General features: G+C 48.1%; 1 protein-coding gene across 1 annotated transcript in view; it reads left to right on the plus strand.

Annotated features, from left to right (window-relative positions):
* Positions 1–762: 762 nt before the first annotated feature.
* Positions 763–14211, plus strand: part of gnav1 (guanine nucleotide binding protein (G protein) alpha v1) — a 122003-nt gene continuing 108554 nt past the window's right edge. The window contains exons 1-2 of the mRNA XM_072242078.1: positions 763–1153; positions 8732–8823. Coding sequence (XP_072098179.1) covers positions 1024–1153; positions 8732–8823 — 222 coding nt within the window. The 5' untranslated portion in view covers positions 763–1023. The remainder of the gene's footprint in view (positions 1154–8731; positions 8824–14211) is intronic.

Raw genomic sequence — 14211 nt, forward strand, 5'->3', positions numbered from 1 at the left:
TTACTATTTCCACAAGTGTTTCTGCTGAAATAACGGGATTTCTTGAAAAGTTCAGCAACAGTATCTTCATACACCGTCCTCGATCCCAGCTACTATGCATGGGGTCCAGCAGGGAATTACTGGTGCATTTTGACATCCTCCTACAGTTTAAATTGAATTGACACTTGCGGCCATTTTTACTGGTACTTTTTCATTTGCTGGAAGATCCCACTGTTTTGAAAGTGAGCAATTGCCTTGTACCTTACTGAGAGTTATTGAGACATTCTCACAATAGTGTTTGGGAGTGTGCTTCGTGAAAATTGGCAGCTGCTTTTCCTACCACAATGATCATATTTGGCTGTAAATTATTTTGGACTGCTTGCTTCCAAAGTACTACAAGATCGATTGTACGACGTTCGTGCAGTAAATAAAAAGCAAAATAAAATCGCAAAAGCTCGAAAACTCAAATTTAGAAAATGCCTGAAAATGCTGGAAACACTCAGCACGCCAGGCTACATATACAGAAATACGAACAGACGGTGTTTAAGGTCCGAGACTCTTCCTCTGAACTGGCCTGAACAGTTATCTCCGTTTCCCTTTCCACAGAGGCTGCCTGTCCTGCAGTGAGTTTTCTGTTTTAATGACGCAGCATCAGGTAGATTTGTATCCAGCTAGAGGACAGGCAATTTTTTAAACTGAGAATCATTATTTTGCAAACTAGTCCTCAGCATTCCCAAAATGAGAAGCCTCCACAGGCAGACGTCATTTCCTCTGAATGTGACCCAGGGATGTTTCCTAGTGTAACTACGGCGCCAGCGGTTTAAACTTTCGGGAGGCGCGGGCGGAGAAACGAACAAAGTTTTGATGCGCGACGGGGCGACATGAGGACACGTGCGAGTCCGGGGAAGTGAGGGACTGCTCCTGAAGTCAGGGAGGGTGGGGTGCAGGGGCACAGGAGAGATTCGCCTCTCGCCGGCTTCCCGTTCCTTCGCATTTCCACCTCAGCTCGCTGCCTTCCACTTGGGGAAGAAATGGTCGGCGGCAATGGGACTGTGCCTGGGTTCGGAGAGCAGCGCCGAGGAGCGGCAGGCGCGGCTCCGCAGCGACAAGATTGACCGCGCTCTGTATGAATATGCCAAACAGGAGTTGAACGTGGTGAAAATTTTGCTGCTAGGTCAGTAAAAAGATTGTTGGTTCCAATCTGTAGGGCGAACCCTGGTTGCCAGCAGTGCTATAGATTACTTTTACCCTGCTATTTTTAGTTCAATATACATAGTTACGGTTTGACTCTCGTCACAATTTGGTTTTCATTGGAGTGGCTGAGGCGAGGTTTCCAATGAATTTTTTTCCCACTGAAAGCTCGCTCCTTCTCGCTTTGCATTCTTTCTGAAATTATTGCATGTATTTTTGCGTACGTGAAGCAAAGCCCTCTCCACCACTGAGCACACCTACACGGAGCACTGTCGCAGGAAAAAAAGGGGGCCTCTATCGTCAGGGACCCCTCTCCACCTCCAGGTTGTGCTCGTATCTCGCTGCTGCCACCGGGAAGGTGGTACAGGAGCCTCGGGACCCGACCCGCCCCGTCAGGTTCAAGGAGAGTTATCACCCCTCAATCGTCGGGCTCTTGAACTTCACTGAATTTCTCCCACAATTTAAAAGACTCTTCGTCTCATGTTCTCCATATCTGTTGCTTGCTTGCTTATTTATTTATTTATTGTGTTTGCAGGTGATTTTTTTTGCGCAATGGCTGTTGCTCCGTCTTGTTGGGCGTGGTCTTTAATTGATTCTATCGTGTTTCCTGTAAAAGCCCGCAAGAAAATGAATCGCAGGGTTGTCATATGGTGACGTGTATGTCGTTTGATGCACAACCCCAATTATTTAAACAGGGGAAAGGACCTCCCGTCGAGTGAATGAATTGGAAAATATTGACAGTGGAAACATTCGTCATTTAGCGGTGATCTTGCCATTGTGATAAGGGCGACGGTGATAATAGAACTTTTGTATTGTAGCCAATGTTTGAGTTTGTGTGTATCGTTTATGATTAGAAAGTTGTTTAAAAACTTTCCTTCAATTATAAAGACTCGGTTTCTTCAAGTCGCTAAACATAAATTTGGGTCAACACACAAAATGTTGGGGGAACTCGGTCAGGCACCATCTATGGAGGGGAATAAATAGTTCACGTTTCGTGCCCGGACCCTTCATCGGGACTGGAGAGGTGGGGGTGGAAGTCAGAATAAGAAGGTGGGGGAGGGGAAGGGGGCAAGCTGGCGGGTGATGAGTGAGACCAGGTGAGGGGGAAGGACTTGATGAAGGGTCTCGGCCTGACCCTCGCCACGGCTGCTGGCTTTCTGGTAAACTGCCGACACTGGAATTCCGAAGTAACGCGCAAAATGCTGTAGGAACTCAGCAGGTCAGGCAGTATCTGCGGAAGTGAATAGAAAGCTGATATTTCGGGCTGAGACCCTTTTCCGGGGCTGTAAAGGATGCCAGAATAGAAAGGTGTCGGGAGGGGAAGGTGATGGGTGGGAAAGGTCAAGGGCTGGAGAAGGAGGAATCGGATAGGAGAGGAGAGTGGATCATGGGCGAAAGGGAAGGAGGAGGGGCACCCCAGGGAAGTAATGGGCAGGTGAGAAGTGGTAAAAGATCGGGGTGGCCTCATCTTGGCACCAGAGGAGGCCATTGACCAACACATCGGAATTGAAATGTTTGGCCCCCGGGAAGTCCCGCTTGTGCCTGACCTGCTGAGTTCTTCCTGCATTTTGTATGTTGCTCTGGATTTCGGTCATCTGCAGAATCTCTTGTTACTTATTAATTTGAGTCAACCAGCTTCGTCTGACTTTTCTGTCTCATTGACTAGAATAATCAAATGAGGCAATAAGGGAGACTATTGTGTGTATCTCAGATAAACATTCAGTAAATACCAGTGATGGTGAAAAGCATGACTGACACGGTATAGGACTAAATGAGAAACTTGTGAGGGGCACTGTCTTGCCGCTCAACTCAAACTTCACTTCCTCTCAAAATTTGTCTTTAAAGTTCGTCATTCAGTATTTAATTCAATGCATTAAAAATGCCAAAAAATACAAACTTTTAGGAGGAGAAGAAGAAAATGAAATGGTTCAAGTGTTAACCCATTAGTAACACACAGGCATTAACTGCTTATTCATTTCCGTAGGTGCTGTTTGACTTGCTGAGTTCCTCCGGAATTTTTGCGTGTGTTGCTTTGGATTTCCAGCATCTGCAGACTTTCTTGTGTTCATGTTAATCCATTAATTGCCTGCTAAGCAATCTCAATTTACTCGGACAGCCCAAAGCAATGGATTCTGGATGAGATCAGAGACAATAGGGCTAAGTGGCTGTTTCACGTGCAACTATATTTAATCAGCTTGACTGATAAAGGGACTCTGCCCAAAACGTCGACTGATTGTTCATTTCCATAGATGCTGCCTGAGCTGCTGAGTTCCTCCAGCATTTTGTGTGCGGTACTGTGGTATAGGAGGCATGCGCCTGTTTTTGATCGCATTGTGTTGTGTTCCGCCTTCATTATGTTTGTTATTAGTAGTTAGGCACGTGGGTAGGGGCGTGGTAGAAGTGAAGAGATTTAATTACGTGTTCATGCTGTTTAGAGTCGTTCTGGTTAGTTTAGAATTAGGGAGTAGGACAGATTGTTTGTTTTTTTTAGATTAGATTATAAGGACAAGCAGTCCTCTTTTATTGTCATTGAGTAATTATTATAGTTTTGCCAGTTTCTTAATAAAGGATTGAATACATTTCCTTGACTTCATCAGCAGGGTGGCATAGTGGTCAGCACAACCCGGGTTCAATTCCCACCGCTGCCTGTAAGGCATTTGTACGTTCTCCCCCTGACCGTGAGGGTTTCCTCCGGGTGCTCCAGTTTCCTCCCAGAGTCCAAAAATGGACTGGTTGGTAGAATAATTGGTCATTGTAAATTGTCCCGTGATTAGGCTATGGTTAAATTGGGGGGGAGGGGGGGGTTTGCTGGGCAGTGTGGCTCGAAGGGCCTATTCCATACTGTATCTCAATAAATAAAAACATTATTGGATTCCATAGAAGACACACCAACCAGGATTACCCCACACCCCCAGTCTCTAAACAGTGTTTCAACCAGGATTACCCCACACTCCCAGTCTCTAAATGGCGTTTCAACCAGGATTACCCCAGGCCTAGTTCCGAAACAGTGTTTCAACCAGGATTACCCCAGGCCTAGTCTCTAAACGGTGTTTCAACCAGGATTATCCCAAACCCCCAGTCTGTAAACAGTGTTTCAACCAGGATTACCCCAGGCCTAGTCTCTAAACGGTGTTGGTCTGTTTGAGTAGCTGCTCTATCTGGATTCCTTGTACAGTTTATGCTAAACCCCTCCAAGGTTGCTCCAGCTCTCTCCATGAACCTGCCCCTTGACCTTCACCTCTCAGAGTTTGTGCTTTATCCTTGGTTGCCCGTGAGAGGGAGCTTTGGTGGTGTCATTTGCACATTGGTTGGAGTTTTTCATAAACTATATTTTATTTATTGAGATACAACGTGGAATAGGCCCTTCCGGCCCTTTGAGCCACGCCACCCAGCAACGCCCGATTTAACCTGAGCCTAATCACAGGACAATTTATACTGACCAATTAACCTACCGACCAGTACGTCTTTGGACTGTGGGAGGAAACCAGAGCACCCAAAGGAAACCCACACAGGGAGAACGCACAAACTCCTTGCAGGCAGTTGCAGGAATTGAACCTGGGTCGCTGGTGCTGTAAAGTGTCGTGCTGACCACTACGCCACCGTACCGCACTGTAATTTGCTGTGACTGGATACGGTCACTGTCAGCATGTGACATGGCACATGATGAATGAACAACTCCTTCCAAACAAAAACACATTCTGACCACTGGCTGGTGGTTGTAATCCATTTGCAAGTCTCTTTATGTCCCGCTTTAGCTCAGCCTATCAACATTACCGTCTGTTCCCTTCTCCTTCCATTTTATCTGACAACGGGATCCCACCACTAAGTACATCTTTCCCTCCCCCCCCCCCCCGCTTTCCGCAGGGATCGCTCCCTACGCGACTCCCTTGGCCATTCGTCCCCCCCATCCCTCCCCACTGATCTCCCTCCTGGCGGAACAAGTGCTACACATGCCCTTACACTTCCTCCCTTACCACCATTCAGGGCCCCAGACAGTCCTTCCAGGTGAGGCGACACTTTACCTGTGAGTCGACTGGGGTGATATACTGCGTCCGGTGCTCCCGATGTGGCCTTCTATATATTGGCGAGACCCGACGCAGACTGGGAGAGCGCTTTGCTGAACACCTACGCTCTGTCCGCCAGAGAAAGCAGGATCGCCCAGTGGCCACACATTTTAATTCCACATCCCATTCCCATTCCGACATGTCTATCCACGGCCTCCTCTACTGTAAAGATGAAGCCACACTCAGGTTGGAGGAACAACACCTTATATTCCGTCTGGGTAGCCTCCAACCTGATGGCATGAACATTGACTTCTCTAACTTCCGCTAATGCCCCACCTCCCCCTCGTACCCCATCCATTATTTATTTATATACACTCATATTCCCTCTCCCCTCCTCCCCTCCTCCCCTCCTCCCCTCCTCCCCTCCTCCCCTCCTCCCCTCCTCCCCTCCTCCCCTCCTCCCCTCCTCCCCTCCTCCCCTCCTCCCCTCCTCCCCTCCTCCCCTCCTCCCCTCCTCCCCTCCTCCCCTCCTCCCCTCCTCCCCCATCCTCTGGTTCCAACCCTCCGTCTTTCTCCCTGGGCCTCCTGTCCCATGATCCTCTCGTATCCCCTTTGCCAATCACCTGTCCAGCTCTCGGCTCTATCCCTCCCCCTCCTGTCTTCTCCCATCATTTTGGATCTCCCCCTCCCCCTCCCACTTTCAAATCTCTTACTAACTCTTCCTTCAGTTAGTCTTGACGAAGGGTCTCGGCCTGAAACGTCGATTGTACCTCTTCCTAGAGATGCTGCCTGGCCTGCTGCGTTCACCAGCAACTTTGATGTGTGTTGCTTGAATTTCCAGCATCTGCAGAATTCCTATTGTTTCCTCTTTCATCCATCTTGGTTTTGTGTCTAATGTAAGTTTCACTTGCCAACCACATTCTGCTAAGAAGATTCCTCCCAAATTCATCACTAGATTTACCGCTGACCTTCCCCTCCTTGCAGGGTCTAATTTTGGACGCGTAAAGATTAGTTTTGTATGTCATGTGTCCGTTGGGACAACAAAATTTTGAGTGAAATGCATCAGTTACGTCCACAACCAACGCAATCTGAGGAAACGCAAATGTCACCACACATTTCGGTGCCACCGTATCCTGCACACAACTTACTAGCTCTAACCTGTACGTGGGAGGAAACTGGAGCACGTGGTCACAGGGAGAACGTACAAACTCTTTGCGTACGGCGGTGGGAATTGAACCCTGATCTTACAGCGCCAGCAACAGCTGCGCTACCGTGCCGTGTCAATCTGTTGAGGATGAAACAGCAGCTCTGTACCTTTACCCAGTTGTGGGATAACATCATTGGGATGAATTCCCAAGGGTAGTCAGATAGATTGGGAGGGGAGGGAGGTGACCTGGGAGAATGACTAATGTGGTTTATAGTTAAGGAGATGTATGGTGTGTTGGTCTTTATTAGTCAGGGGATTGAGTTCAAGATGCACAAGGTAATGTTGCTGCTCTACAAAACCCTGTAGTCCAACGTACACTTAGAGTATTATGTTCAGTTCTGATTGTCTGGTTGTAGGGAAGATGTGGAAGCTTTAGAGAGGGTGCAGGCTGCTGCCTGGATTAGAGAGCATGTATCAAGGTAGGGTGAGTGAGCTGAAGCTTTTCTCTTTGGAGCAGAGGATGAGAGGTGGCTTGATGAAGGTGTGCAAGGTGATGGGAGGCTTAGATCAAGTGGACGGCTAGAGACCTTCTCCCAGGAATGAAATGGCAAATACGAGAGGGCATGAATTAAAAGTAATTGGAGGAACGAATAAACTCTTCTCACCCACCTCTTCTCACCCACCAATCAGCAACACAGCAACAGGAAGGAATGGGCGAGAACACAAATTTAAAAAAAAATATATAGAACTGAGAAAGGCCAATATGAACTGATGTAGGCCAGGCAATATCTATGGGGGAAAAAGAAAGTACAGTTGACGTTTCAGGCTGAGACCCTTCAGCAGGACTTCATTCAGACCTGCTGCCTGGTCTACTGACTTCCTCCAGTGTTTTGTGTGAGGCTGTGTAGGAAGGAAGGGTTAGGTTGATTTTGGAGGGCAAATTGATGGAAGAAAAACAGAGGGCTAGGTAGGAGGGAAGGGTTAGATTGATCTTGGAGTAGGTTAAAAGGTCATCATAAAATTGTGGGCCGAAGGGCCTGTACTCTTCTATAGTGTCTGTGTAATTCACATTTTGAGTACTGTGATGAATCTTCCATTGGACTGGAGAAACAACCCCATCAAGAATGCAATACGCGAGTCCTTTTGCATTCTCCCTACGTTCCCGTCAGAACCCCCATCAGATTCTATCCAGCACACACTCAGTGCAGTTTACAGTAGACTGTTAACTTGCCAAGCTCCATGTCCTTGGGATGTGGTACCCGGGGGCCACCCACATGGTCACAGAGCGAAACGGATCGGATCAGCTCAGCAGCGGAGGTCAGATCGAACCCGGGTTGCAGCAGTTCTAAACGGTGCCAGCGCCTCACCGACCACTTCAACACAAGGATGAAATTCTGAGGCTTTAAAAGGCCCTGGCGAGGCCTCACTTGGAGTATTGTGAGCAGTTTTGGGCCCCTTATCTAAGAAAGGATGTGCTGAAACTGGAGCGGGCTCTGAGGAGATTGACAAAAATGATTCCGGATTGAAAATCTTATATGAGGAGTGTTTGATGGCTTTGGGCCTGTACTCACTGAAATTTAGAAGAATGACGGGGGGATTCTCATTGAAACCTCTTGAATATTGAGAGGCCCAGATAGAGTGGATGGGGAAAGAATGTTTCTTGTAGTGGGGGAGTCTAGGACCAGAGGGCACAACTTCAAGTAGAGGGGTGTCAATTTAGAACGGCGATGAGGAGGAATTTCTTTAGCCAGAGGGTGGTGAATCTGTGAAATTCGTTGCCGCAGACGGCTGTGGAGGCCAGGACATTGGGTGTATTTAAAGCGGAGGTTGATAGATTTCTGATAAGTCAGGGTGGGTAAGGATACGGGGAAGAATGGGGTTGAGAGGGAAATGGTTCAGCCACAATAAAATGGTGGAGCAGACTTGATGGGCCGAATGGCCTGCTCCTCCAATGTCTTGTGGTCTAAAAGTAAAACTTGTACGTGCGGAGATTTTGGGAGCTTCCTTCCTGTTTGGATGGGTGACAACGGAGCAGTTAACACGTAGCTTAACAGCACCGGCCATTACCGATGAGGGGTCATTTCCCACTGGTAATCGGTAAGGAGTTTGTACGTGACCGGGTGCACCGTTTTCCTCCCACATTGCAAAGACCACGGTCGGGGTTAATAAACCATGGGATGCTACGTTGGCGAGATTTGCGGGTTACAAATCCTCGGACTGCGTTGGTGGTTGGTGCAAAATGATGCATTTCACTGTACGTTTGTGTGTTGCCATGTGCGTGTGACAAAGTTAAGCGCTCTTCTGTTGCAGGATGGGGCTGGGGTACATTGGCTTTCCAGAGGCTGAACAAGCTCGGGGAAAGGCGGAGCTACCCATCCTCCGGTTTAATGTCCGTGTCCTTGTGTTGCAGGGGCGGCGGAAAGCGGGAAGAGCACACTGGTGAAGCAGATGAAGATCATTCACAGTCATGGATTTACCGAGCAAGAACTTAGCAGTTTCAAGGTATGACAAAAAGATAAAGTCATATACGAGTGGGCATTTTGCATTATAAGATTGATGGGGTAAACTTGCAAATATATTTTATTCAGTTTCCGGACGTAAAAGAGTCACCTGGGCAGGCTGTTATACCTGCTCGATTGGGGCGGCATGGTAGTGTAGTGGTTAGCACAATGTCATACAGTACAGGTGATTCGAGTTCGATTCCCGCCACTGCCTGAAAGGAGTTTGTATGTTCTCCCCGTGACCGCGTGGGTTTCCTCCGGGTGCTCTGGTTTCCTCCCACAGTCCAAAGGCGTACGGGTTGGTAGGTTAATTGGTCGTTGTGAATTGTCCTGTGACTGGGCACAGATTAAATCCGCACTGTTGGAAAGGCCTATTCTGCGCCGTATCTCAATACAGTAAATAAAAAAAAATAGATAACGCGCATGAGAATGATCTTTTAGTTCTTGTAAGCTGAAGAGCTTGTCAGGCGTTGGTCAGACCGCACTCAGGGTGTTGTGAGCAGTCTTGGATCCCGTATTTAAGGAGAGATGGGCTGGCTTTGGAAGGGGTCCAGAGAGGGTTCACGAGAATGACTCCAGGCATGAAGGGGTTAATGGATGAGGGGTGTTTTGATTCTTTGGGCCTGTACTTGGGGATGAGGTGGGATCTCATTGAAACAAGGCCGCGGTAGAACGGACATAATGTTTCCTATAGTTAATTTATTTACTTAGGGATACAGCGCGGAATAGGCCCTCCGAGTCACCCCCCCCCCGACAACCCCGATTTAACCCTAACCTATTCACAATGACCAATTAACCCACCCAGTGTGCCTTTGGACTGTGGGAGGAAACCAGAGCACCCGGAGGAAACCCGCGCTTCTCACGGGGAGGATGTACAGGGACTCCCCCGAGGATGCTGGGATTGAACTCTGAACTTCGTTGCCCCAGGCTGTAACGGCGTCTCGCTAACCGCTTCTTCCATAGTGGGGAGAGTCTGGGATCGGAGGGCACTGCCTCAGCATACTTGGGACACCCCTTTGGAACAGAGATGAGGAGGAATTTCTTTAGCCAGAGGGTGGTGAATCTGTGGAATTCATTGCCACAGACAGCTGTGGAGGCCAAGACACTGGGTATATTTACAACAGGGATTGATAACTTCTTGATTAGTAAGGACGTCAAAGATTATGGGGAGAAGGCAGAGAATGGGGTTGGGGGGAATATCAGTCCTGATTGAACGCCAGAGCAGACTTGATGGGCCGAATGGCCCCATTTTGCTCCAGTGTCCAATGGTCTATTAATGTAGTCATTCCTTCATTATTTCTGGTAATGTGTTTGGCAGGTTTGGTGCTAATTCTTGCTGTTATCTGTGTAAGAGTTAAAAGTGGGTGCAGATAACTGCACAGCAACTGTTCACTGTCAGCCAGGTATTTTAGTGGACGTCCTTTCCACCCTTTTGGAAAAAAAGTGCGTTGTGCTGGTTGGGTACTAGCAATATCTGTGTTTTCTTTGGCTGCATTCCCGTAGGCTGAGAAGGAAGCCAGGTCACAGAGACCTTGCCTGGCTGGCGGTGAGAGTGCCCCTCTCAGGCACATCCTTCCCGCGTGCGCGGAACTCCCCCGCGGGGATGACTGCTTTGGGTGGGGGGGGGGGAGGCAGCAGCTCATCTCTTTGCAGACTGTGGGTTTGTGGAGGAAGATGAGAGGGCCTGCATCGCAGTTCACCCCGGGTAGGACCCTCTGATCCACGGGCAGTTCCCAGGGACGCCCGCTGGTCTGCTAGCACATGGAGATGTCCGTAGCGCAGAGGAACGCTGCTGACTGGCACGTTCCAGGCTGCTCAGGGACGCACTGGAGCTAGGTGCAGCCATCGCGATGGGGAGAGCCGCAGAGTAGGATTCCTCTGCTACTGGACAGGGAGGGACCAAGTTGGGTGAGAAAGCCCCTCAATTACCCTAGAAGTGTATCTTCCGGAGGACCACGTGCGTGCTGGCTATGCTGTTGATTTGTAGGAATGTAATCAAACAGTCCTGAAAGCATTCATTGTGAATGTAAAGAATGAAAAGGCATTGCACACTTTTTATTCTTGTAAATATTTTTATTGTGCATAAAGATTATTTTGATTAAAAAATATTGCACGGTGCCAAGAAAACACCCTCCTCTTAGGTAAGTTGTTTACACTGCAAATTATGAAATGCGTCTGTGAGCCGCACAGTGGTGTTTGGGTGGGGGTGATTAGTCTTTCCACGGCGGACAGTGTGGCTCATCTACCGAACCCTGAAGCTGGGAGGCAATCGCATCAGTGATTTATCCATCAGAACTCCAATCCCATTGCCATGTCGAGCCTTTCAAATGTGAGCGCCCCTCATTTCAAGGTTCAAAGTATATATACAGTATACAACCTTGAGAATTGTCTCCTTACAGGCAGTCACAGAACAAAGAAACCCTAGAGAACCTGTTTTTTTAAAAAAAGACCATCAAACACCCAGTGCACAGAGAAAGAAAATCGTGCAAATGATAAAAGTAAGACCTGAATTCAGAACTGAAGTTTTATCAGAGAGACATGAAGCCATTTGAGAGTTGTCTATTGAACATAGAAGAGTACAGCACAGTACAGGCCTTTCAGCCCACATCTTGTATTTGTGACTTTCATGAATTACTGATAAATGAAGTAAAGCTGAAGGAAAGGAAAGGTACATCACATCCGGAGTTTCTCCGGTTAGCGGAGGATTTCCCTCCACGCCTCTCTGACGCAGTGGGGAACCGCGTACGAGGTAAGTTACAGCAGTGGTTTGCCATTGCCTTCTGCCGGGTGAGTTTCCAAAGACCGTAACCCAGCACGGATGGAAAGTGTGCAGGGGAGCCGGCTGGATTCGAACTCGGGACCTTTCATCCCGAAGTCTGGCACCGATGCCACTACGCCACCAGCCGGGTCATGAAGGAGAAGGGGAACCAATTTCTTCTGCTTGCCTGGCAGGCAAAACCCAGTGACATCCTGCAGAACTTGATAACTTTGCTATAACAAGAGCGGAAGCAAGTGGCCACATCATTGGAGTCGTAGAGTAATTCGCACGTGTGTCCGCGTGGGTTTCCTCCCACGTTCCAACAGTGTACGGTTAGGGTTTGTGAGTGGTGGGAATGTCGTGTACGGTTAGGGTTTGTGAGTGGTGGGAATGTCATGTTTGCCAGAAGCATGGTGACACTTGCGGGCTGCCCAGCACAACTCTCGCTGATTAGGTTTGGTGTAAATGACTTATTTCACTCTACGTATTGACTGTACAGTTTATGCACAATGTTAAAATAAGTGAAATAAAATATAAAACACAGAGTAACACACACAAAATGCCGGAGGAACTCAGCAGGCCAGGCAGCATCTGTGTCCTGCTGAAGGGTTTTGGCCCAAAACGTTGACTGTACTTTTTTTTTCCATAGATGCTGCCTGGCCTGCTGAGTTCTTCTGCCATTTTGTGTGTGTGTGTGTGTTTTGCTCAGATTTCCAGCATCTGCAGATTTTTCTCTTTCTTTATATAAAAAAAAAGTCTTGATATCGGCCCAAAACGTCGACTGTTTATTCCCCTCCGTAGATGCTGCCTGACCTGCTGAGTTCCTCCAGTATCTCGTGTGTGTGTGTGTCACTCTGGATTTCCAGTATCTGCAGAACCTCTTGTGTTTATAATCCTTAACCATGATGCATCGGAATTGCTTCATTTGGGGAAAAAATGGGAAGTGTGATTATACCACAGGCTTTGCATTGGTAGTGTTTCATCGGGAAATTGAGGTATTGAGGGATCCTTAGTAGAAATGAAAAGCTCTTCGTCAGTCTGGCAAGCCAGGTGGTGTTCTGTGGAATCCTGGCTTTTAATTTTGTTCAGGAATCGAGCCTTGCGTATCCAAGGGGTAGATGGGAAGCTTTTAAGCAGGAGAAAGTCTGCAACACACAGGAAATGCTGGAGGAACTCAGCAGGTCAGGCAGCATCTATGGAAATGGGTAGATAGTCAACGTTTCGGGCAAAGACCCTTCTTCAGGACTGAGAAGGAAGGGGGGAGATGCCAGAATAAAAAGTTGGGGGGGGGGCGGGAAAGAGACTAGCTGGATGCCAAGTGGGTGGGAAAGGTGAAAGGGTGGAGGAGAGGAGAGAGGACCCAGGGGGGAAGTAATAGGCAGGTAAGAAGAAGTGAAAGGTCAGAGTGGGGAGTAAAGGAAGGGAAGGAGAAGATTTGTTTACCGGAAGGAGGATGCAATCTTCATACCCGTCAGGCTGGACGCTACCCAGGTGGAGTGTGAGGTGTTGCTCCTCCGCCCTGAGGAAGGTCTCATCATGGCACAAGAGGAGGCCGTGGACCGACAAGTCAGAACGGGAATAGGAATTGAAAAGATGGGAAGCTGTGAGATGAGGCGCACTGGAGCTGCTAGCTCAAAGCTCTGGCAGCCCTGGTTCAGTCCTGCCGTTGGCTGCTGTCTGTGTGAACTTAGAACAGTACAGCCAGGTACAGGCCCTTCGGCCCACAATGTTGTGCTGACCCTTTAACATACTCCACAATCAATCTGACACGTCTGCATATCCCTCCATTTTTCTTTCATTCATGTACTGAGTTAAGAGTCTCGTAAATGCCCCTAATGTACCAGGCTGTACCAGCAACCCTGATAGCGCATTCTAGCACATGCTGCTTTCTGTGTATATTTTTTTAAAAACCTCTGATATCTCTCCTGTACCTCCCTCCACTTGCCTCAAAGGGATGTCCTCTGCCGTCCTGGGAAGAAGCTGCTGGCTGTCCACTCTGTCTGTGCCTCTTCACATCTTGTATTAAGTTGCAGGTCAGTGAGGTGTTTTCTGGTTTGCAGTCTACCCCAGTCCACAGCTGGGACCTGCTTTGTAAATTCCATCTGCAATCCACATTCAGATCGGAAGATCGGTTCCTGCTGAAATTAATATTTGCTACATTCCCTAGTTCCAGAATACGTCCTAACACAGTAATCCAGGCAGCATGCTGGTAAATCTCTTCCGCAACTTCGCTAAAGCTTCCTATAACAAGGCAACCAGAACTGAACACAATATTCCATATGAAGTTGTCCCATAACGACTTCTGGGTGTTTCATTTCCCTCCTACATCCCAAACATGTGCAGGTTGGCAGGTTAATTTGCCCTTGTCGGTTGTCCCCTAGTGTGTAGGTACGTGATAGAACTGGGAGTGAGTCGATGAATCTGTGGGGAGAGTAAACTGGGACTAACGTCTATAGATACACATAGTAAAGTTGGTCAGCATGGTATCAATGGGCCGAAGGGCCTGGCACTGTGAAGTATTTGAAGAATTTTCAAGGTTCAAGTTTATCGGGTTTACATTGAAACATATGGTGAAATGTATTGCTTTAACAGCTAACACACAACCAATATATAGGACTCATTATCTTAATT

This window comes from Mobula birostris, chromosome 24 (genome assembly GCF_030028105.1).
Source record: "Mobula birostris isolate sMobBir1 chromosome 24, sMobBir1.hap1, whole genome shotgun sequence".
NCBI lineage: Eukaryota > Metazoa > Chordata > Chondrichthyes > Myliobatiformes > Myliobatidae > Mobula > Mobula birostris.